This window comes from Phalacrocorax aristotelis, chromosome 3 (assembly GCF_949628215.1).
Source record: "Phalacrocorax aristotelis chromosome 3, bGulAri2.1, whole genome shotgun sequence".
NCBI lineage: Eukaryota > Metazoa > Chordata > Aves > Suliformes > Phalacrocoracidae > Phalacrocorax > Phalacrocorax aristotelis.
In genome coordinates, this window is record NC_134278.1 from 94,702,119 (window position 1) to 94,727,429 (window position 25,311).

The 25,311-nt window shown below is 46.8% G+C and overlaps 1 protein-coding gene across 3 annotated transcripts in view; it reads right to left on the reverse strand.

The window, feature by feature from the left end:
- Positions 1 to 4,339: 4,339 nt before the first annotated feature.
- Positions 4,340 to 25,311, reverse strand: part of TTBK1 (tau tubulin kinase 1) — a 116,738-nt gene continuing 95,766 nt past the window's right edge. For all 3 annotated transcript variants that reach the window (XM_075088569.1, XM_075088570.1, XM_075088571.1), the window contains 2 exons: positions 13,573 to 15,167; positions 4,340 to 12,411 (listed from right to left, as the gene is read on the reverse strand). In XM_075088569.1, the coding sequence (XP_074944670.1) occupies positions 11,985 to 12,411; positions 13,573 to 15,167 (2,022 nt within the window). In that variant the 3' untranslated portion in view covers positions 4,340 to 11,984. The remainder of the gene's footprint in view (positions 12,412 to 13,572; positions 15,168 to 25,311) is intronic.

Genomic DNA, 25,311 nt, shown 5'->3' on the forward strand with positions numbered 1-25,311 from the left:
CACTTGCTTTTTCATTTGACAAAGGCAGAGCACTGAGAGCCAAGACTGTACCCAGCACCTTGCATCTGACAAACACACCTTCCACAGGACCTCTCATTTCACCACCAAGGGGAGAGTAATGAAACCTCTCCTGCTAACAGCTAGTCCATGAGGTTCTCAAATACTTAATTTCCCAGCTGATGCTGCTCATCTTTAATTTTCATCTGCCTATTCCTGACACGGACTTTAAGGAGCTTCTTATATCCCAGTGTTTCTTTCTATGGATTTAGATTCTGCACTAGAGTCAATTGTGCTTTCTTGTGGCTATAGGAGAAAGAATAAAATCTGCCATCACAGGAACATCTTTCCAAGGGAGCACTTATTTTTTATTATTTTCTTCACTCTCACTAATTTTTTGCAGCTCTTTAAAGCTGAGAGGAGCTGACAGTGTTCTCCTGTCAGATTGGTGTAATCAAAGGAGACTAAGCTTTCTGCTGCTCCTCGTTGCTCCGTAATTGGATTGCTATGGGCTACTTTATCCCAGCTTGGTTTAGTTGTGTCCTGGGGCTCAGGGGGGTTGGCAGCTCTCACCTGTGAACTATGCAGCTCAATGTATAAATGTGGACATAGTGTGTTGTGGGATGTTTAGTCAAATGCTGTATATGATTAGCTATGCAATGTAAAAAAAAAAGAAGCCACCATGTTTGCCTAACAAAGCCAACTTCCAGAAAATCACATTGACTGGTACAAATAATATTCTAACCCTGCAGGGTTTTTATCATCTGAAATCTCAGACAAAGCACTCATTTGGTGTGTGAGGCCATGATGATGTGAGTTGAGATATTTTAACATGTACTCAAAAGCTTCAGAAAGGTATTTCAGTCCCAACCACAGTCATGAAATTAGGACAAAGTGAATTTTAATTTCGTGTCCTCCCCATCTCCTCTTGCTGCTGCCTTGGGCATATTAATGCATCATAAACACCATTTTAACCAGTGATTTGAACCACATTTAGATTATTTTTAATACCTAACAATCTTCACTGGCTAGCAGCCACACTTATTCCTGCCTGGGCCTCTTTTTTTGTTGCTCTTTTTTATTTATTCATGGAGCTGAATATAATTTTACTATTTGTTCTCTGCAAAATCCAATTCTTTTGACTCTGCTTGCTTTATTTCTGCACCACTTGATCTCTGCAATCCGTATCAGTGGCTGATGGACTTGATTTCTCACTTTTTGTAGCAATGAGTAAATCTGCTTTATTTATTGGATTGCGTTTACCGTGTCTTTTATGATACGTGTTAATGAAACGGAAATCGTGGCACAACTGCCAAGACACATGCTGTCAGCCTCATTCTCACTCCTTATGCCTCAGGGGTCACCAAGTGGGACTCTATGGGGAGAGAGTTTCCTGGGAGCACTGTTTGTAAGAGCAGCTGAGCCTGCCTGGGGGTGACCTGTGCTGGTGCGTGGGCAGGGAGGGAGAGTCCCTGTCAGCTGGAGCCTGAAGCATCAGCAGAGATCAGTGAGCAGACACCAGCCATGCTCCTGGATCCAAGAGGAGACCTAAAGAGACATTTTCACAGGACTTGGGTGTACTGTAGATAGTTGGCTGCAAGCCAGGGAGCGCTTTGAAAATACTGGTGACAGCGACAATGAAAAGAAAGACCTCACCACACAGTGAGCTGGATGGAAAGCTGTTTATAAACACTTTAACTGTTATGCTTCCTTATCTGGCAGCTCTCAGTTTCCTTCTTTTAGTTCCTTTTCGGGGTGCAATGATGTTCTAGAGGTGCAAAGTCCTTTTCATGTTGGCCTGGTCACCTGAGGGAAAAGGCACCAAGAGATCCACTTCAAAGCATTCAAGTCCTTTGCATCATGTTCAGATATAATCATCTAGGGAGCTTTGCCTGGGGCGATTTCTCTCTTATCTCCAAATATTAACTCCTGATAGTCTTTGTTCCTCTACTACATGTGATTCCATCCTTAAGTTCTTCAGCTCTAAATCCCTTCAAACTCACCAATGCTAAGAACTCACTGTGTTCTTAGAATTAAAACCTGTCTTTTGACATATAGTCTGAATTGTAAAACTCTTGGGACAGAATCACAACAACTGGTCTAAATCTAGCACATGAAATAGCAATGCCTCTTCCTGCAGGAAATTATCACCTCCATGCTATCACAGCTACCAGGTGTTACATCCAAGAATATTTGGGTCCTACTCCTACTCCAGCAGGATTTGTGAATTTCTCCCAAGCATTCTTCTTTCTTACCACTACTTCCTCCCAAATCCTTGGATAATGGCCAAATGGTCAATATTTGAACTTTGCCTGATTGTGTCCTTTCCCGTACTGTGTGCCATCCCTTGATTTCCATCCCTCTGAAACTCTAGTCCGGTTAGCTGTAAATACATTTAAGACAAGACGGGGAACTTTACACAGCTGAGCAGAGAAATCCAGTCTGTGAAGCTCCATGTGAAGTATGCTAGTCTGGATCACATTAACAGGATCACGTGCATAGAGACGCAGGCACAGCTACACACAAGGTGATCTGAATCAGACACAAGGTGGCTCAAAGGAAATTCAACAGATGGTTGTAGCAAGATTCATGTCCCATTCCGTGGAGACAGGATGTGTAAATGCCTTTGTATTTACTGGTGTATTAGCTCTGATTTTTGCTAGCTCAACTCAAACCCGTCAGTCCAGGGTTCAGGCTTCTGGGAGCCAAGGACCAGATTTGATGCCAAACCCTGGTTTGAGTTTAATGAGAATATCTCTAGGTTGTGGGCAAGACCATTGTGAGAGAGTCCATGAGCTAAAGAAGTGCCAGAGAGGAAAACTAAAAAGACAAGCAAAAGTAAAATTGTTAAGATCGTGACACTGAGCAGCACAAGGACTCACAGACAAAACCCTCAAAAAAAACCAGTAGAGAAACTGAGATGGCAACTGAGCAACAGGAGAATGACCCTGCGTCAGGGCACCACGGAAGCTGACACCCATTTGCCACCAGACAGACATCTGCTGTGTACCTGCAAGGTGGCCGTGAGTTTATGAGTGTTTGGCCAACTGACACGTTTGAGCCCTGTACTGCCTGCATCAGGCTACAAAGGACAGCTCTCTGCTTGCAAGCTGTGTCTAATCCTGCCTGCAGAGTGCTCAGTAAAGGTGCCCAAGTGAAGGTGGTGAAGGGGTATGAACTTACCAGTTGATAAAAATGGTCCTTCATAGCTGCCCTGTTCCCTCTTCCACCACCCCTTCCCAAACCTAGGTAAGAAACTGTACTACACATACCTGGATGTGGTCGGTGCACAATAGCCACTAGGCAACTTGCACATGGTGAGACGAGTGTTGTAGGAGCTGTCCTCAGCTTAAATATCAGACTGTCAGAGGGTGTTAAAAGTCAAACTGTGCCAATCTACTGGTTTGCTTCTGCTCCACTTCCAGCATATTAACGTGAAGGTCCGACTGCAGCACCAGCTGGCTGGTCTCAGCACAGAGGGGCCAATGAAATATTGTAATGATCCCAGTGGTGCCCGAATTGGGAAGATCATTTAAAGCAGAAGAGCAAGAATCCAGTTGTGTAAAACACTGGCCCTGGCCAGCTCTGGAGTTCGGTGAAGTCCTGCCCCCAGGCAGGTCCCAGATGGACTGCATGGACCAGCCAGGTGTGGGTCCTGCAAACCACTGCACAAATGTTACTTAGCTGTGGCATCTAGGCTTTTACCCTAAAAGCACCTTTTTTTTTGTTAAAAAAGTGGGCTTTGCTCTCTGACAGATGGTGTTTTGGAAGCAGATAGCTAAGCCTGCTGCCTGCAGTGTGGTTGTGAACAAGATTCATGGTGAAGGAACGTCTTTATGATGCAGAAACGCTTGCAGAAATACCAACAGCCCTGCTCTGGTGCATTCTTCCAAGCTGTTCCTCTGACCTTGCGTGCTTGCTTGAGTCACAAGCCACAAGAGAAGAGCCAGCATTACCACTGTGGCATAGGAAATGGCTACCAGAAAATCAGACAGCTCTGAGCTTTTGCATTCCTGTTTACACGCACAAGGCAGGAGCTGCATTGTTGATGCTCATATTGAAACAAGGGAATGCTCCTGGTCCTTCCCAGCATGTGTTTTGGGGTTGGTTGCAGCCAAATGAGTTGTCATGATATGGGAAAAAATAATGCACCTTGTGGGGAGTTTTTATGGCAACCTGGGGCACAGCTCTGCAGGAGGTTTCAGAGGAGGAACAGGGGCCACAGCTGCCACGCAGCTGGAATTAAACCCAAGCATAATCGTAGACAAGGCCCCTTGCCAGCAGTTCAGGTGGTGTTTCTGCTTCACATGTGGCAACACCAATAAATGGGAGAAGACACCAATGAAAAGTAGACAGGCTTTTAATGGCATGATCAAGAATCCCCTTTTAATAACAAAGCTAATGACAACTGTGTCTGATATGAACAAGAAATGGCATAATTTATTTTTTTTAAAGATGTGATCTGAAGTTATGACAAATGCCATGTGGATCTGTACACAGACAGGGCCTCTGTGATGCATGCCAGATTTTATGGCCAAGAAATTTGCCATGCAGTTGAACCGGATTGTGGTTCCTCAGTCGGAGTCATACATTCTGTTTGCAGTGTGTAAACATTCTCCAGCTGCTTTCCTAAAGAATGCAAAGAAGATACGTAGAGAGATTTAGCCTTGGGATGCAGTCGCATTTCCAGGTAGGCAGTACCAAGGAGCAGAAGTCCTGTCTCCAGGCCAAAAGACTTCGCTGTCAGACTGTGCCAGAGGCGAAAGAAAACAATGTCGGTGCGCCAGATACAATGTCTGAGTGTAGAGTCACGTGCTATTGTGTTAAAAGGAGATATACAAAATTATCCACGTTTCCAGCTCCAATTCCTGTCTGGAGAAGAAGCAGCCCAGGTCCCATCACACAGCAGTGTCGCCGACACTGGTTTTCACATGCACTTTTACACCTGGACTCCTCGCCTAAACCCCCACGTCCTGCAGAGCTCATCACACCATCCGTAGGCGATGGTCCGAGAGCCTGTGCCTTGCACCCCAGCAGCCATTTACCCAAGTGCTGAGTGAATGTCAGCCCCTGCCTCCCCAGCGACCCTGTGTCAGACCTCCTTGCACTCAGGGCAGAGGCAATATGAGGCAAGCCAGAGGCAGAGCAGCTACTGGCAAGCCCCATGCTGATACCAGCCCAGCAGTACCCTTGCCAAAGCAGAGATCTCACCCCTGCAGCCCCCTCTGGTTTAGGAGCTAAGAGCAGGAGGAGTTCTCACCTTGGTCCCTACCAGGAACCCACCTCCGGATTTGCTGTGGTAGCTCCCTTCCTCCTTTTAGCACAGAGGGCATCAAGCATACTTCAAACCTGCTTTCCAGACACTTGCAGTTCCAGAAATAAATGGCATAATGTTCCTCCTTATAACCCAGAGCACCATTCTGCATGGCGCAGGGCCTGCTGCATAGGTTGGCGGCCAAGTCTGCCTCAAGCTTTGCAGAAATCCAGGAGGGCTTCAAGCCCCCAGCCAGAGAGGGACTGACCTGCAGGGAATACACAGTGACTTTGAAGACAAGATTTTCTAGAAGAGGTATATTAGGAATGAGGGGACAGGAGAGTTATGGCATACAAATCACTGTCATTTCAAGGGACCCTGGATGAGCTTAGGATCATGGCTCACCATGGCTATTCTCTGGCCTCACAGAGATACAAACCCCGATGCTCATGGAGATGCTGCCAACCTGTCTTGACGTCAGCTGGTTCTGCTGTTACTACGGTCCCAGCCCCTTGGAGTGCAGCTACAGGCTGAGGAAGAGCAAAACAACCATTCAGGGTTCTGCAGAGGACCTTGGGAGCCCATTGGCACCCACTCAGTATCAGTGGCACAGGCACACACCACAAGAGGGGACGGCCTGAACAGGAGCTCAAGCTATCTCCCTCACGTGCACATGTCGGAGTAGCTGGCAAACAGATGGAATCAAAAGTGGTTGCAAACTCCCAAGTGGTCCCTGTGTGCTTTGTGAAACCAGCCTAGCACTGCTGGAGCAGGGGCATGTTTCAGTTAAGCCAGAAGAAATTCATTTGAAACCAAACTCATGTACACAATGGGGCTTTTACTGTGTTCACAAAGTTAATTTAACTGCAGTTGATTGATGTGAGGGGCAAGGCCTTAGGTGGGCATTGGTGTCTGCACACAGGGAATAGTGGTGGGATCATGCCATGGGTCAGTAAACTATACAGGGAAGAAAGAAGTGTGCTAAGGGACCATCGCGCTGCTACTGGAGCCAGTCAGGCTATCAGTAGATACTTAGCCATCTTCTTACAGAGGATCTACACTGAGAAAATACCTCTTCATTGGAAAGCAGAAATATCAAAGATTTTCTTGCCCCAACACAACTTGCTTTGGAATGAAGCATTTCACTAGCAAACAAACCATGCTTGTGTTCGTCACGGGCAGCCATGTGAACAGGGACTCTCCAGACCCCGATCCATGCCACACAAAGATGTGCGGCAGTCCACCAGCTATTACAGCTCTGATGGCAAGCATGACGGCTGCCAACCGTCCAAGCTGGGGTGTTTTGCCCCTGGTTCATGCTCGGGTGAGTGGAGCCTCACAGCTCACAGGCGCTTTGGTAGAGCGGTACCCTGTTCCTCCATCTGCATCCACTGCACACAGCAGTCAGTCCTGCACACATCAGAAGTCACATAGCAGCAGGGCACTTCTTTGAAGGTAGCAGGATCCTTTTCAACCTTTAGCCACTATATATAATGGGCACTACTTATATTATATTGTTATAATTTTATATATATTATAATATTCTTTACTTAGAAGGGGCAAGCAAAATTCTCCTGCCTCTCACAGATTCCAAGCACAACGACTCAAGAGAGGTCTGCTATGGAAACACCTTTTGCACTAAGACAAGCAAAAGTATTGTGCTGCCAACCAGACGAATAAGTTAAGCAGCTCCATCCATGTGTTCCAGCCCCTCCGTGGCATTAGTCTGACTGGTGCCATCGGTCCTTTTGCTTTCTGCTACGAGCAGAAACCTGTCGTCACACTGGCTTAGTACTGAGAACTGTGTTTCAGATTTGCCACTTGGCACATCCCCCCCATATCCCTGTTTCTTTGCAAATATCTCCTGGCCAGACAGTAGCCATTGACTCATTTTTACAGCCAGAGTGCCATCTTCTCAGTTGGCAAATAAGGAAGCAGGTGGAACTTCACAGACCTCAGCAAAGTGAAGAAGCTCAGCAAAGTATTTGCTTCATCTCATGATACCAGGCAGTCCCAAAGACACTTAGGCTCCCAACACACACAGGACACCACAATGCTCCCCTGAAAAAGTCCCGTCTGTTCCTACCACCCATGCACATGCATGCACAGACACAGGCATGGTGGCAGCCTGTCCCAGGAGTGCCCCCAAAATACACAGAGGCACAACTATCTGCAGCTGGCCAGGACAGACCCTGCAGCCAAGACACCAATGCGGACATGTATTCTGATGGATACATGGGGATATATGAGGACACATAGTGTCAGGCTGTTCCCAGAAATTCCTGCAAATGTGGGAAAGCACTAGGAAGCCTACTTCTCCTCCCCTGGCCCCAGTTTTCCTTTATTCTTCCTAGCCATTTCCTCTGTTCTGTTCAGCTCAGTCCTCATTCCAATCTTCTCTTCTTTGCAGTGAAGCAAGGACGCAACCACACACCAACCTGTTTGAGCAGCCATGTATGTCCTTGAGGCTTGACAGAGCTTGCACACAATGTTTCATGGCAGAGAACAGCAGGGTCTTCCCTCTCCTGCCTTTCTGGGATGTGGCAGCCCACCATGTCCTGCGATGTCAGACTGGATCATCTGGCATCCCTCAACCACCTAACCTCTCCCTAATGTCACAGGCCTCATCCCCTCCTGTCCCCAAACATGATCTCCCATTTGCTCCAACTATGGCAGGTGCCCTTCCAGCTTCCCTGCAGGATAGAGGAAGAAGAGAGGATGAGAGGACCCAGAGGAGTTGTTGACCCTTTTGCAGATCTGTGTCACAGTAGCACTAAAGAGCATCACTGTTGGTTCACCTACATGCCAGAAAACCCCTCCAGAGAGACACACAAGAAGAATGGGAACTTCTGCAACCAGGGTGTACACCTCTGCAGATGGAGCTATGCTGAGCACGCCTGTGGCCCTGGGGTCACACTCACCATGGCAATTGAAGGGCAGAACCTTGAAAATCAGAGACAGGGAGGAGAACCAGAGCAGCACCCACATGGCAGGGGCTTTCCCGAGTCCCTCTGCTGACACCTGAAAGAGGGATCAAGGCATCATCTTCTGCAGCACATGGGCTGCTCACAGGGGGCTTACGAGTATGCCTGGGCCAGGCAGCACCTTGTGACTGGCTCTGCTGGCAAAATGCAGCTCTGAGGACCACCTCTTGTTAGCAAATTCTTGATATCCACTTGGCTGGAAGAGCCCAGCACTGAATCTCCTGTAAAAATAACTTCAGTGAAAGCATGAAAGAGGCAATGTGACATTCAACCAATATCACAGCATCACTTGCCACTGGGAAGGGGAGCAGGCCCAGAGACCCAAACCTGTGGGATACATGGGGACAGTCAAGCCTTGCAGGAACAACCCTTAGAAACCTTTCAGTGACAGCTCCTGGCAGCTCCTGCGCAGGCTGTCTGGGGAGAAAGCATTGCTGCAGTCAGCCAACTTCCACTGCCATCGCACCTGATGGTGCAGCCCTCTCTCATCCAAAATGACTAGGGGAGCACTGTGCTGGTGAGGCACTCTCCTGCTCTGCTCCACGCCAGGGACAGCTGGGAACTGGGGCTGTGCCGGGGCAGGGAGGCTGGTAGCACAACCACAAGGAGAGACAACTCATGCCAGTCCCAGAACTCTGTGGACCCAGCTGCACCCTCAGCCCAGCCCTGTCAAACAACACTGGGAATGGCTGTTATTTTCTGTGCAGGAAATCTTTCACTGGCTTTCTGAAACCTCCAGGACCTCTCTGGTGGTTCTCCAACATGTGATAGCTTTGGCATGGCCAGGAACCTACTGCACCACAGAGATGATATCTTGGTGTTGCCAGCATCTTGCCTGCTACTTTTGATTGGGTTGTGGTAGGAAGACCTCTTAGAAGACAGGTTTCTCAGAAAATCTTTTAATAAGAAAAAGTCCCCACATTCCTGTGAAAGTTCTCACTGGACAGTTGCTTCATGACTAAAAGCCTGCCTGATTTCTTCATCTGCCATTCTTGGCTACTCTGTCTTCCCTGCTTTCATGTGCCAGACAGAAGATCTCTGCCCTGGAGCTTCCTTCCTGACATGGGTATAGCTGGGCCATGGAAAACTCTCCTTTAAACTTTCTCTTGAACAACTACGTTGATTGTGCTTTATTGGCCTCCCATGATAAGGCAGGTTTGCCAACCCTGTTAACAGTCCTGTAGCTCTTTTTCCAAGCTCTTTCAATGTCATTTTTGGCAAGTGCATCTAAGACCTGGATGGAGCATCTGGTAAAGGCTTCATGACAAAAGTCTTACCATCTGAGCATTCTAAAATGAATAGTCCCCCAACAAATTAATAGGAGTGCCATTACAGTTTATATTTCTGGAAAGAATCCGTGTTTGGGTTTATTCTGTTTCTAGTTTCTAAACATGCAGGGCATATTTAGGTTGTAGTTTGACCCTCACTTCAAACTCACACGAAGTTATAGTGCCACCAGAAGTGGTCACATTCTCTGTCCTCTCCTTCCCCCACTTCTGTTTTGTGACCAAATGCTGGACCAGACGGATGAACTGAACCAGGTGAAAACCAAACCAGCAAACCAGAGCACTTGGTGTCGTGCAGGATCAGCATTTCCAGACACTTCACCAAACAGCTGCACCAGTGTAAAGGGGTGGGATGGTGCAACGAAGCAGCTGGAACTTGCGGGAACCACTGTTTTTGGTGACAACATTGGCTCAGTCCCTCAAACCACAACCTGACCTTGGAGTTCCCAATGCTTCTCTGCAAAGATGAGAGCATGTTCTTAGACTAGAAGCTGCGCTTCTTACTCTACCAGGGTGAACAATGTCAATGGAAAACAGCAAAAACTTTGAGCTAGGTGAAATAAATTCTTAGCATTGGCAACACTGAGACTGTCATATAAAGAGGTAATTCCTGTCACCTATTTCTAGAAATTTCCCTGTTCAGATGTCCAAGGAGTACCCTGTGCTCCCAGCCAACCCATCACAGCTCTCATGCTCCTTTCCAGAACAATTCCTGTAGATGTGAACAACTTCAGAGTTCTTCGGACTCAATGGCCATCAGTGTGACTGTTTGTACCTATGTTCAAATGAATCAAGGTTATTACCATCCAGATTCCTCCATCAAGCTTTGTTGTCTGCAAATAGTAAATATTTGCAGCTAGTTGCAGCTGCAGGAATGGCTGTAAAGAGCAGCTGTATTTTTGTTCTGCCTCATGCAAAGCCTTTTTTAGGCATGACAATGGCATGAAGACCAAAGTATTTGGGTCTGGAGTGTTTTCCCCTGTGAGGTGCGGGGAAAATTTTGTGACTACTTCAAGATCTCATCAAGCTCAGACAGGTATCAGTCCTCCTGGCTTTCATTTTTAAACCTTCCTTATTAGTCTGGGAGCTAAAAAGTTGGTTGATTTAGTTCTAGCTGAGTGCTAAGCTTCTGCTCTGATAATATTACTTGAAGAGCACAGCCCTTGCTTTTATGTTCATGTTGTTAGTTCTCACGCAATGTGTGGAAGAGCTGAGTACGGAGAAAGAGAAAGACATAAACCCAACCTCCACAACTCAACCCACTGTACTGTCGGATAGAAATGCACAAGGTACCCACGGCGTACCAGCAAACCTCTCCTTGCAAAGCAGCAGCTTTTGAGTATACTACAGGATAATAATTTCCCACCCTGCCGTGTAGGGGAACTTTCAACCACAGTGCCATAATTCACAAACACCAAGAGCATGACAATAAAGCACAAGGAATTTAGGTGCAAGGGGCACCCAAGCTAAAGGCATCCAGTGACTATTCACATCTTCAGGATGGAGCTGTGTTTGGTGGACTACAGGTCTGTGGCACCAACACCACTCAGGTTGAGAGGAACCACCCATGTTGGGAGATGTGGTCTCCACAGATCACAGTTCGGTATTTCAGACAGAAGTGGCTGCAGTGTGCTCCCTTCTACATCAATTAGCAAGCATTCTTGATTTCCCAGCAAGCTGCCAATACATCCCTACTTCCAGCTAAATACCCACCACACAGGCATCTGCTGAAACAGCAGCAGTGTTGCTGAGCAGCAATGCCAGACGGCCTCTGTGGGACACACTGGAGCAGGTAGGAGCATCCAGCAAGATCTGTCTATCTCCCATTCCCACCTGCAGAGGCATCTCTGGAAACGACAGAAAAGACACCCCCCCCACCCCACCCCACCCCGCCCCTGCTCTTATTTCAGCACACAAGGACATATCCATGCCTCTTGGCTAAGCTGGTGACAATCCCTTGCTAATACAGGTGGCAGGAGGCAAGCCAACACTCAGGTAAATGGTGGTGGCCAAGGCTGGTGTTTTCCCAGCAAGGAGAGAGGACGGAGCTGCCTGCAGGACAGGAGCCTTCCTCTCCAGCAGACCTGGCTCTTGTCACCTCTGCTCCTCTTTCCAAAGCCAGGGTCAGTGTTGGCGACTGGTATTGCTAACAGTGAGAGGGGAATGCCTGGGGAGGGAGGAGGGTCAGGCACTAGGCAGGCTGCCTGGGTCACTGCTTGGTGCTGTGCGTTAGCAAGCGTGAGCTGCGGGCTGGAAGTCTCCCTTGAAGAAGGCTCCGTGGCTCAGAGGCTCTCAGGCCTGTGGGAGCTGATCGCGACAGTGTGGGGTGAGTGTGAGTGAAGCATTGAAGTACAGCTACTGCTATACACTCATGGGTCCAGCATGGAAGGCTGTGCTGCAGCATCTCAAGTGTATACTATATGCAGAAGTTACCCAGTCTGTTGGGCTGGCAGAAGAAGGTCATTATCTGGCAGCTGCCTTACTTTCCAGGGACACCTGCTTTCCTTTGGTTGCTGGACTCTGAGTCTGGGTTTTTCCTCTTTGTCGTTTTTTGGCCACACCAGGAGAGGGCAGGGAATCTCCTGTCGGCCCCAGGGCCTGAGCTGGGGGCTGAGGTCGGGGAGAAGGAGGAACTCGCTGAAGAGCAGTCCCTGGCTTATGCTGTCGGCAGGGAGAAGGACTTTCCCTCCGAGGTGGCAGCTGGCTTCTGGGGGAAGCACTGGGGTTTCTTGAAGGAAGGACAGGGCTCCGAGGGGATGCACAGCTGGACCTCCGTGAGTTGCTCCGTGGAGGAAGAGAAGTGGAGCTGGGTGAAGGAGGAAGTCGACTTTGTATCTGCATTGTTCGGCACTCATTTGGGACACTTCCAGCTGGTCTCTGTGCCTGAAGCCTGCAGAGGAAGAGAAGAGGGAGGTTGAAAGGGAATTTCTGCAACGGGCCCTGGGCTCCTGGTAGGTTTGATTAATGTTGCTGGGCAGTTACAAGCAGTCTCCAGCACCAGGATGACAGGAGCTACACTGTGAACAAGATGGGGCACTGGTTTGAACACCATCTTGTAACTCTCGATGCTGTTAACTAGTAAGTGTTTGCTCTGATCCTCCAGCACCCTCTGGGACAATGCGCAGGCATGGTTTGGCCAATAGCACATATCTGTGATATATTAATATCACAGATATATATTAAGAATATCTGTTCTTAACAGCAGACTGCAGCATAGATGCAGCAACCTCTTTCAAGGCAGGATATATGGGAACATGGGCATGAGCCAGATTGCACCAGTTGGCCTGTGCTGGAGGATAAACATTGGAGACGGATGCCTTTCTGTTCACCCCACGTCTCTTGAAAGAGCAGAATTTGCTGGACCTGTGACAGAGCCACAGCAGCAGCTCTGCTTGCGCGCTGGACCTCCAGCCCCAAGGCCAGGCAGAAAAGCCAAACACTGGTGAATTCAGAAGGTACACCTCCACTTACATCTCTGTGCGTATTTGATAGAGAGCCAGGTACCTCCAAAAAAAATCAAGGCACAGAGATGTGTAGGGAATTCAGACCACATGGAGGTGGCCGACGCTGTTCCAGGTCACTGCCAAAGCCCACGCGTGTGCACCTCCCTCTCTCCTATCTTTGCATGCTGGCCATCTTCTGAGGCAATTTTAACTGGCAATGTTGCAGCCCATGCAGCTCAAATCACAATAGCCAGGCCGGGTCTCCCGGCCTGGAGTCACAGCTGTGCTGAGCATGCTGCAAAACTGAGAGCTCAAACCGGAGGGATCTGCTATTAGCAGGATCAGACAAAATGAAAGAGTTTGTGGAAGGGAAGAAGGCCTCAAATGCAGGGCAAGTGAAGAGGGGCTTGGCCCTTTGGCCAGACTGAGCCAAAGAAGGCAGAGAGGTGGGAATTTCACACACTGGTAGGCTGACATGACTGTAGGAAACAGGGATGGACTACACATTCAAGCCAAATTAAAGGTAAAGCAGTGGGAGGCGAGCAAAGCCCTGGCTGCACCTCCTTAACAAGTCCAACATTTTGTATTCCTCACCATTTTGGTCTTACCTGTAGGCAACAGCTGCATCCTGCGGGGAGCTACATAGCACTGCCATCGTGATGGCCATGGAGCTCTCAGACTTTGCCGCCTCTAGTGGTGTTTTCACTGGCGTGATGGGCCGAGGAATTCTGCTCTTTGTGCTTATGGGTCTCTCTTCTTTCCCCAGGAGGGCAGCCTTCTCCTTCCCTGCCTTCCTTGGAATGGAGTCATCAGAGTCGTGGGTGTCCTCCTCAGAAGCAGTGGCTGACAGGGTTTCTGAGGCCCGCCGCCTCTCGTCGCTGGAGGACGCTGAGGAGGAGGCTCCTGAGGCCAGCCGAAGGAGGCGATTTTGCCTCTTCTCCATCACTAAGCGAGCCAAGTCAGGTTGCTTTGCCCTCTTATAAAGCCTCTCTTTGGCTGAGAGTGAAGTTGAAAGGTCTGAGCCAGTGTCCTCCTCAGAGAACAAAATGGGTATCCGACTTCTATACCTGGAGCCCAGAGGTCTCCTGGGGCCCTGCTGTGGTGTGTTGAGGAGGGTCTCTGCTCGCTTAAGGTGTTCTGCCACCGATGTTGACTTCTCAAGGTCAGGCTCCCTTGTAACCATCTTGCCAGGCTCTTCCAAATCCAGTGAGAGCATCACTTTGTCGGAGAGCTCTGGCTTGTCCTCGGGAGGCTTTGCTACACCATTGGGAATGGCCAGCTGCTCCCCCACTGTCTCTGAGGTGGTTTCAATGTGATTAGCTGAAAGTGCGCAGCTCTCCGTCTCTGCCCCTTCTAGCCCTGAATGTATGCTTCCATTCTCTACCAGCACCAGGTTGTCCTCCAGCTCTTCTTCGATAATGACCTCCTCAAACTGCCCCGGAGGGCAGTATTCCTCATGCCTCATCAGCTGGCCGCTGGAAGACATGACATTTAAGTGGGTCTTTTCAGCAATATGAACAAATGTGCGCTCAACTTTGGTAAAGGGCGAGGAAGCTGTAGCCACTGCCACAGGAGGCTTTGGTTCAGATTTAAGGACTGAAGACAGGGTCCCTGGCTCGGATACATCCAGCTGGCTACCCATAGGCTGTGGCCGCTCGCTCTGAGGTGTCAGTGCAGCAAGAGTGCCCAGATCAACTTCTGGAGCCAAGTCTGTGGTCACCGGAGACTTTTTCAGATCACCTGGTGAAAACAGCACTAGTGTTTTTGAGCCTTCCTCCAGCTCCAGGTCACCATCAGCAGTGGACGCTCGACCCTTGGATCCCTTCTGGTCATCAGCCAGAAGCGTGGATGGTGCGCACTCCTGGCTGCGCTCTGTGCTTTTTTGACTCAGGTCGCTACTGGAACCACTGTGCATGTCAATCTCATCTCCTTCCTCCTCCGCCTCCTCCTCCTCGTCTTCCTCCTCCTCGTCTTCTTCCTCATCTTCTTCCTCCTCCTCTTTTCCATTCATTTCCAGATAAGGTTCCAGAGGTTTGCAAGGAGCAGTCAAGACAATATTTGAGAAATCAACTTTCTTTATCCGCTGGGATACCTTAGGTTTTTCCCAGTAGTCTGACACATCTTTCCTGAAGTCTTGATAAGGCAAACTTAAAGGCACTGCCTTGGGCAGACCATTCATTTCAAACGACTTCAGCATATATGCCTGCAAGAAGACAGATGTGACAGAAGAAAAGGGTTAGTATTCAGACATAGCAGTGACACAGAAGTCATCAGGATCAACAGCAGTGGGAAGCAGCAGTGGAAAGCATTTAGTCCATCAGGCTTCCAAAATACATGCTTGAGCAGTGATCACTCGATCATTTGGTTAGTACAAACCTTAGGAGAGATTCACAGATACTTATCAATGAAGGCAAAAAACACGTGCCAAAGGAGTTCCTTTGTTAGCAGTCTTTAACCTGGACCTTGAAGAGCTGTTTGTAGGCAATTCCTCAGGATTTTTTCATGTATGCCAATCTTCTTCAGTATTTATCTATTTATTTCAGTATTTATGTATTTACACATTCAATCCTTCCTTACCGGAACCATTCAGCAACTCTTTTTTATTCCCAGGCCACAGTGAACTCAAGGGGTCCCTCTGGGCTAGATAAATTTCCTGATCACTTTCCAGTACCATCCCCCATTGTCCCTGGGCCAGTAATCCTTGCATAAGAATACACTAACCCTTGGAGTGCTCCTGTGTTCCCCTGCTGTGCTATTCCTCCCTCCCTCCTGCTCCCTCTCTCCAACAACTCCTAAGTCTGTCTTCTACAGGCTTTTCCTTTCACTAAGATGATCAGCAAGTAAGTAAGGAAAGCTGATGTATAAGGTATTGTTACACTCTGGGGCGTCCAACCATTAAAAGCAACAGGAGGACAGGACAGTTGGTGGAGGCAGTGTTTCTCGAGCAGCAGTCTGAGATGGGGTGACTGCCTGTAAGGTGCCAGGAGTAGGCTGTGAAATGATTGCAGATAATACTAACAGAAAAGCAGCAGCTCTCACACACATGCACACACTTGACCAAACAAGCAAAAAAGAGCTAAATAAATAGGAAACGCCCATCAAAGTTTGGCATAACTAACAATTTGTTGTAAATGAAAACTGTAGCAGCACCACTGTGCAAAATGGATTTAAAAAAAAAAACATTTAGGTCACCCCTCTATTAAGAGGGCTGGAAAATGAACCTCCCCATAAACTCAACCAGTCAATAATGCATCACATGCTACACTTGAAAAGTCCTAATCATGAACAGAAGGGCTCCAAACATCTGCGTTTTCAAGCGGCATTTGACAAGCAGCATTTCAAGCAGTGTCAGAGGATATTTAAGCTACTTGACTAAACAAGCACCCGTTCAACTATGTGGGCCACAGAGCTGGCAACAGCTAGCTGCCAACATTCACCTGGCTGTGGGAACAGATCTTTTTGTCTCGGGGGGGGTGTGTGGGGAAGCCCTCAATATCTTTTCAGTCCGACAACACAATTTCAAGTTGTGCTGAAAATCTGTATGTTATTCTGTGCAGAGCAACAGTCCTATTAGTATGCCTGAAAAATCTAAGATCTTTATGCTCACATATAACAGGGACATTTCAAATAGATTGGTGGGTGGCATCAAGCTGTTATGCATGGTGATAAGTTGTTATCTGTTTAATAGTTCTTTTTATATCTTATAAATTAAAACACACGCTGGTTTTGGCAATGCCTCTGGAGTCCAAATATTCTCTTCTTTCATTAAAGCTGAAGCCTGACCCTGAAGATGGCCCTGTATGAGCCTGATTTGGGATCTCACTGACCCACTACGTACAGTGCCTTTTGTATTAGGATGACAGATGTGGAACTTGGACTGGTAAGAGGGACTTATCACGCTTTGCAAAGGAAATTACCCACTTGGCTTCCTCCCTCAGGCATTTCTTGCAAATTAGTCCATTCAAGCAGCCTAAGAGTGGATTCTGCCTGTTGGCTGGATTTGTATCCCATCCCCAACAACAGTTCACCTGCTGCTCTATATCACCCCGTTTTCTAGATGCTGTGGTTGATGGTACAGTTGGAGGGTTGCTGGTTTCTCTTTGCATATGTACACCCTCAAATCTCCTCTCAGCTCCTAGGAGCTTGTGTTATCTCATCTGCTTTCTGGTCAAGGAGAACTGAATCCAGTGCTGCAGTGCACATCCTGTGTAGGCCAGAGATATGATTTCCATGCCTTGCAATCTGTCCCACTAGCAGCCCTGTCTCCAGCAACCCCTCTTTCCTCAACAGTTCTTTCCCTTGCAAGACATCAGAAATTCTTCTGAGATGAGATTGCACTAAGCAATAAGGTATGATGTGGAGCTGGACAGCATGATGTTGCTGTAATAAAAATAATGGTTCTTTCCTTCTGCTCTGGTCCCCCTTTGCTGTCATTGAGTTGTGCTGTAGAGATACCTTTCCAACCTCCAAGCACTTCCATTTCTGGCTGTACAAATTCCTTGCAGTATTTAGCAAATGGACTGCCTTTCTGGCTGTCATTTCATTTTCCCCATGTGTTTTCTATTTCCCTGCATGGACACTGCACCCTAAGCACAACAATGATTGCTTGGCTTCTTCCTACCTCTGGGAGACTTGGACTGCTTAACCTCTTGCATGCAGTACCCCAAAATTGCCAGATTGCATTCCTTAAAGCAACCTGAGACTGTGGTTGTTTTGCCCCTGTAAATGCACCATGGAGAAAGTCTGCAAGCAGACAACCTGCTGAACAAGGTGTTCCCAGTTTGAACCCCTCACCAAAGAAGCGTGTGTCCTCTTTTGACTGTCATCATGTGCCTTTTGTACTACAGCACACTCAGCTGATCTAGGACTATTCCGCAAAGGCTGGAGAAGAACTTTTCTGCTCTGCTGTACCAATGGGGAGGAACTGTGGGAAGATGCCAGAAGATCTGGCTTAGCCTGTATCTCAAAATTGTAGAATAACAAAGGTGTAAGGAATCTCTTGGGGTCTCTGCTCCAACCACCCCTCAAAGCAGGACCAAGTTAGAGCTGGCTGCTCCAGACCCTGTCCAGCTGAGTTTTGAGATTCTCCAATGATGGAGATTCCACAGCCTCTTTGGGACCCTGACCTAGTGTTTGAGGCTCTTCACGGTGAAAATATTTTTCTTTATGCCTAATTCTTATATCTACATTTTCCTTTCATGCAGCTTGTGTCTATCACATCTTATCCTTTCACTGTACACCTCTGAGAAGAGTCTGGCATCACTCTTCCATCAAGTATTTCAAGGAAGATATAAGATCCCATCCCAATCCTTCTCTTTTTAAGGTGGAAAAAACCCAGCTCTTTCAGCCTCTCCTCATGTCAGATGTTTCTAGTTCCTAATCATCTTGGTGGCCCTCTGCCAGGCTCACTCCACTATGGGCAGGAGCTATGCTGTGAGCTGAGACAGCCATCCCCATTTTAAAAACCTACAAAGACAGTGAGCAGAGCTACACTGGAGCTGGCTGAATATGTGTCAAAACGACTTCCTTTACCGCCAGCAAGGTATCTTGTTTATCTGATCTCTGTCTATGTTCCTCACTTTCTCAGAAGACACACTGCCTGTTCTTGGACAGTGAACCATTTTTTCCCACCTGCTTGGGCTCAGATCTTCACTCCTGACTCTCTTTTGACTTGTCAGTCAATTGTCCAGGAATGCGTATGGCAGTATATGTGTCTCAGTGGGTTCCCCATGCATTTCACCTCTTTAACACTCTGTCTCTCAAAAAAAAACTGACTGTATTTAAATTCAATTTGGCTAGTAAATACTTTGGGTAACAATATGTATTTGGAAGGCAATAAATACCCCTGCTTTGCACAGAGGGCAGAGGTAGAATATAGAGAAGGAGAGTCAGGAGAGAAAAAGATCTACCTGCTCATATTTGGCAGAAGCAGAAACCAGCCCCTTCAAGTCCATCACTGCCCCTGTGCTCATGAACAGCTAAGTGGAGTCTGGGGGTCTGTCTTTACTGTAAACTGGTGGGGTTTCAGATTAGCAGGATCATTGGCACCAGGACACCCTTGGAGGAGACTCACCCAGTATGTGCAGTAGTAAAGTTCCTACCTCCCAGTGATGCTGCAAATACTGCAAAAATCAGCAAAGATGCAGTCTCCACTTTGCTACAGCACATTTACAACCACACACTAGAAGTTCCCACATCCCCTTGTAGGCAGGAATGTACCCAGATATGTTCCTCTGAGACAGCAGCACGGAGCAGACTCACGCTGGTGGATTCAGGAGCAGTACTGGAATCCAGTTCATTAACGTGCTCATACATGTCCTGCCCCATGCCAAGTCATGCACATGCTGCCCAGGTGCCTACAGCAATGAAGAGTGATGACAGTACCTGCTCTGCCTGTATGGCTTTCTGGTGATCTCACGACTTATGAGGGCAAAGAGAAGAGACCCCATAGCTTGCCTGCGCCTATGCCCCCACAGCAGAGCAGTCTGTGGCATGGCACAGAGCAGGTCCAGTGTCCACCATAAAAGCCTGCTCTACCAAGCAGCGCTGCACCAACACAGGTGAAAGGGAACAGTCTCCCACATGAGCATAATCAATTTTCCCTTACACTGGAGAATATGGGATTTTTTATCCTCTCCCATCTCTTAGTTTTAAACATTTTAAATGCAATCATTTGTGGAAAAGAAACCCAACCAAAAAAACACCAGGTACAGGAAAAAAAAAATCACAATATTTTCCTAACATAAAACCAGGAAATGCTGCATCTTTCCTATCTACTGTTCTGCTTCAGACCATGCTCTAAAACATGTCTCAGGCCGTGGTTACCACTACGGCATCAGTGTGCTCGTCTGCAATGTTTGAGAGACGTACACATCTGCCACATACCAACAGCCATACAGAGGCAAACCAAAACACACTTTGAGGTGTTCATCATGGAGCAGATGGGCTTTGGACTCTCCTGGAGGCAGATTCAGAAGAATCCTGACCCTCCATACAATTCCCAGGGGAAAAAAGGGACTCACACACTGCACAACCCTTTAAGTCAGAGACCACAGCCTAATGCGAGCTCTTCCTCCCAGACTGTCACCTGCCTGCACAAACTGCTCTCTGCCTTTGAGGAGTTGGCATCTTGTGTTTCTCCTGCAAGGGTGAAAGTTTCCACCACCCTTTCCACAGGTACCAGAGCCTTTGCATGTACCTACTGCCTGCAGCCTCCCTCTCCAGCCACTTCCAGAAAAACACTGAATTAGTAACTGTGCACTTCACACCAAAGCAGACAGGGTCTATCACCGTGTTTCCTCCTCCAGCCTGATCCCAGACAGACCAACAGCAATTGGGGTTGAACCACATGCCACTCTACAGCAGAGACTGCTTTCGAATGTGATTCACAATGAAAGGCAAGCATGGCTGGATCCCCTGAGCAGTCTAGGCAGGAATACATTACTTGCAGGACAGCCACAATTTTGCGTCCATCTCCCTGGGGTCTTTGGGGTGAGGTGGCTGGAAGTTTACCAGATGGTCTTAAACACTTCGTCAAATGTCTGATGGAAGACAGCCACCCACCCATGCTATGCACACTGTGCTGCCAGCCAGGGGAAGATGCCCAGTGTAAGAAACCAAGAGGGACATGATAAACTGTTTCTGCTGTGTTCGTAGGTGTTGAATTGTACTAGCTTAAGTTTAGTCAGTTTTGCTGCTGGCAACCATCAAGGCAGAGGTCTAAAAAGTTACATAAGTTGGGGCTGGTTGTAACCTGCTGCTGTGATATGATTGGATTCAAGTCAGTGAAATTGGTAGTAGCCTAAATTTACGTAAATGGCACTCGCAGTGTGGCCTTCCCAAAGTACATGAAACACATCTCCAACAGTCACAGAACTTTGCTTCTATTCCCAGCTCTGTCTTAACTGCAAGTTTTCAGTGATCGTATCAGTAAACGATAATTAAACTCTCACTGTTCTACCAGAGCTCCTTCATCTCCCTGCCTGGTGTTCCCATGTACCCAAGGATGAACAGGGGACACCTTCCTGGAGCTGGAAAGCAAAGGGTGTAGAAAAACAAAGCAAGAAAGCAAACAAAAAACCCAGCCATCACCAAGGTGCTGCCTTTGATTCTTTAATAAGGTTTTGGTAGTATACAAGCTTTTTCTTTCTTTTTTTTTTTTTTTTTTCCCGATTGTCTGGATTAACATACATGGATTTAAAAAAGGCACAAAATCCATTGCACAGCTTCTGTTTTGTTTGTTTTTGATGACATTGCCTGTTCATTGTGGTTTCAAGTGTAGGATTTTACAGTACTCTGCAGCATTTACAGCATGGTCTACATACAGGTAATCAATGCATGCTTTTATACAGGAGACAGAATTCAAATTCTCTCTCAGCATTTCTATATACACAATAATACAGTGTTTTTCTTCTGAAAAAAAGCTTTAAATTGGTCTTGCATGCTGGGTGTGCCAGAAGAATTAGTGCAAGCATATATTACAATGTTATTGCAGTACAAAAAGTGGTTGACCTTAGGCTCTAAAGGGATTAGATACAGGAAGAATAAAAAGACTCAAGGAAAACAAGCTTTGGATCCCTTTAGTCAACTATGTCCTTCCAAATGGTTCCCTACTCAGTACTGCCTTTAAAGCTACAGCAGGCTGCTTCCCCTCCGTCTCCCTGCTGCCCTCCCCCTGAGACGAACTTCCACAGCTTCTTCAAACCTTTTGTCCCTGGCAATCGATGAGGACTTCTGGCAGCTTGAGGAAGCCCTTCTGCTGTGCCTCTTAATGCCAGAGACCTGCTTGAAGGGGGCTTTCCTGAGATCCACTGCTTCAAGCAAACTAAAGTCCCAGCAGATGAAGTTTCTCAAGCAAACCAGGAAGCACAACAGGTTGCCTACGGCTTTTGTCTCCTCTCAGTAGAAATGACTACAGAAACCCACATTCACCTCCTACTTGAATAGCAGTTGGTTAAATATGGTTTGGACTCTCTCCTGTTTAGCAGCAACAGAAGTCTAACAGGTGACACAAGGTAATGCAAAGGAAGGATATGCTGGTCCCTGAGATTCTTCATGGGAGCTGGAAAGTCCGAGAAGCAGAAATCAAGTTCCCAGCATGACACTAATTGTTCCATTGGGAATGGGAAGAGGCCTTAGTCCTGAGAGATGCAGATGGCACACAGACAGCAAGAGCCGTAGTCCAGTCTTCCCTGTAACAGCTTCGATTTGGATACTATCAGGACCTTAGCATATCCTGGAAGTGACATTATCCTCTGCCAACATAGACTAAGCTTGTTTGGGACTGGGAGATCTGGCAGGATTGACAACAGTGAGTGGGAAAAAATTAGAATCTGAGTTTCTGAAGCAGCTCTTTCTTCAAACCAGCATCAGATGAGGTAAAAGTAGCAGGGGTCCTAGAGCTGCCATGCTTGCTTGAAGGATCTCTGCGTTCCAAGAATCAGCACCATAGATGTCGGAGAGATGTTCTTCTTTCCAGCGTCTTACCATCAGATGCTCCACAGCCTTTCTCTTAGTTTTGTTTTTTTACCAAGGTGAATAGGACAGTCCAGTCCTATGCTGGATAAGTGCTCTGCTCCTCCCTATTTGTGCTTTCATATGTTGTTAGGTTTGTGCCAGTTTTCCTAGCATCTTGGATGGAAGCAATAGCTCTGTAAAGGTGGTACGCCTGCCACTTAGCTTCCCACCTCTGCACCCACCAGTGTCTCCAGCAAGAGTCGACGCAGAGCTCCCTGTCTGAGCAGACACGGGGACCACCTCATTTTTATCACTCAGAAAAGACTCAGGAAACGGCAAGCAAAGTGGAAGGAAATGATAATCCAAAAATTGTTCTAGTCCCTAATTGTAAAGGCAACTTAATAGCAGCAAGAAAGAAGAAGCAGGAGATTCTGAAAGCTAAATATCTTCCTTAGTCATAAAAATAACCAGATGTCAGCAGTGCTGAATAAGAACCTGATCTGGCTTTTTTTTAGGAAGGACCAAGCTGAAGGGGCAAGAGCCCCACGGAAATCCTCCTTATCTGACTTGTTCAGAGGAAATTTGCCGTTACTGTGTTTCATGTTGCCAGATCAGTTAATTGCACTCATAATTAAACTGAGAAACTTGTTGGAATTGTTGGAGGAAGCCCTGGGGATTCTTACGAGGCAAGTGCACTAGATGAGGTAACCGACTTGAAACACTTTGCATATGAAAAAATAAAACCTCCAAACATAAAGCAATTTTCTTTTCAAACACTAGAAGACATGCAAGTGAATGTAAAATGGGGATTGCTTCCGATCCCCAGGTTACATGGTTAGCAGCTTGTTTAAAATGTACATTCATTGTAACATCTTTTTTTTCAATGGCAGGTGTAATACAAAGGAGTTGCAATACATCAAGTAATACTTAGAAACAATTCCCAGAAATTAAGCTTTGCGCTGTCCCATAGAACTGCAAATGCAGGTCTGTGTTTTGTAGTGACCGAAACACATGGTATAAAAATGCAACAAAAAGGAAGGCAGTACCACAATGATCAGCCTTTACACATTTTATTTAATGTTTTAACATTACCCAAAATAGGTGGTTGCATACTAATAATTTATGTCCCAAGTGGCAGCACTGTTCCTATCGCCAGAACTCTCTGCCACCAGCTGATGGTGAATGGAGGGATATGTATGCTACAAGACACTGAATTAAGAAACTGGACTGGGCCAGGTTGTCGAAAACAGATCTGCAACATGAAAAGGAGGCCAGGTGTGCCATCTGAACCAGGCCACACAAGGATACTTTCTGTAACTGATTAAGAATTATTCTTTGCAACAGCTTTTTGAGCACTTGGATGTGTGCAAAGTGGCCCGTCACTGGCACAGAAACGCTTCTGTAAGGCATGACCATGCTTGGCCATTCACAATCCACATGTGGGTCATGAACACATAAACATACATACAATCAGAAATGGAAGCTCCAGCAAAAAGCATCCTGACACCACCCTGGGGACACGAGTGAAATCAGGAAGCACATCTGGCTTACTTTGGTCAGTCTCTCCAGAAACTATCATCTCCTCCAGTCACTCTGGGGAGGGCTAGCACTAGAAGGGAAGCAGATCAAGAAGAAAAGCACCTCATGTTGTCCAGCTGAGAAATATCTGGGGCAATTTATTCACTAAGAACACTAACAGGAGTTTAGGGATTTGCAAATCATCCATGATTTTCCAGGCTTCAGACCTTGTCTGCTAGGAAATGCAATTTTATTTTCTTCAGCTAGCCTCTTGAAGCCCATCTGTTACTGCCAAGCAGAGCTAGACAAATATAATGGTAGATATCTCCAAATAGTTCGTTCCCATTAGTCACTAAATGAAAAACAGAAAAGGAAAAATAAAAATAAAAGCTTCTCTTTTGAATAGAATGGGATAAAAGAGCCCTTTCTTATTCAGTGTGGAAGTCACAAAATGGTCTCAGCTCCAGGTAAAGTTCTGAGTGTGGTGTGGATAAATCTCCACCGACAACCATTAATAAAATGTGTCATTCATCTAACTCAGCAGTTAGGTCATTGACGCAGTATTATCTGCCTGTAATATGGATGTGACTGGATACCACAGAGACTCCATGTAGCATAAGAGATGCTAGAGCCACTGGACAAACACGGTGGGTATCTGTCACCAATCCCTCCAGATGACCAGTAAAAAATCTCCTTATATTTTCAAGAATAATCTTGTCCACTGCCAAGCACTTAAAAGTTCTACATACACACATCATGGAAGATTAACTGATGGATGCGTGAGAGGGAAGGACATTAGAAAACAGGAAAAGGACTGAACACGTCTTTCCATGCTTTCTGATCTTCAGTCTCACAGTCCACTCTATTGCTGAGCTATTTTACAACACAGGACTAAACTAGCAATGGTTATATTTTCCTGCCTTAATTTATTTACATAGGATCACAGCACCAGATTCAAATAGTGCATTTTTATATGAGAAAGCAAGTGAAGTTCCTAGTGATTTGCAAAGAAATGCCTCAATGATATTTGTTATATTTGGTATATAGGTCCCACCCACTGCCCTGACAATCTCCAGATCATGAAATAACATTCTGCCTCCTGAAATTCTCTCTGTGCAATCAAACTCTCATGTCTGGCTTGATTCTGACATGTTCTGAAAAGGCTTTATTTGCTGCTGACTTCCTCTGGCAGTCCCCCACGCCAAACAGCAGGGAAGTTACTCACAGGAAAAATAAAGCACTTGGGGATCTTTTGGGTTAAGAAGCCATAGGAAGGTATAAGTACTATGACTATTAGTGTTAGTTCTGAATAAACTTTGGGAAGGTTAAACTGAGATGTTTTCCCCAGTTTCCCATGCAACTGCTGAAAGCTT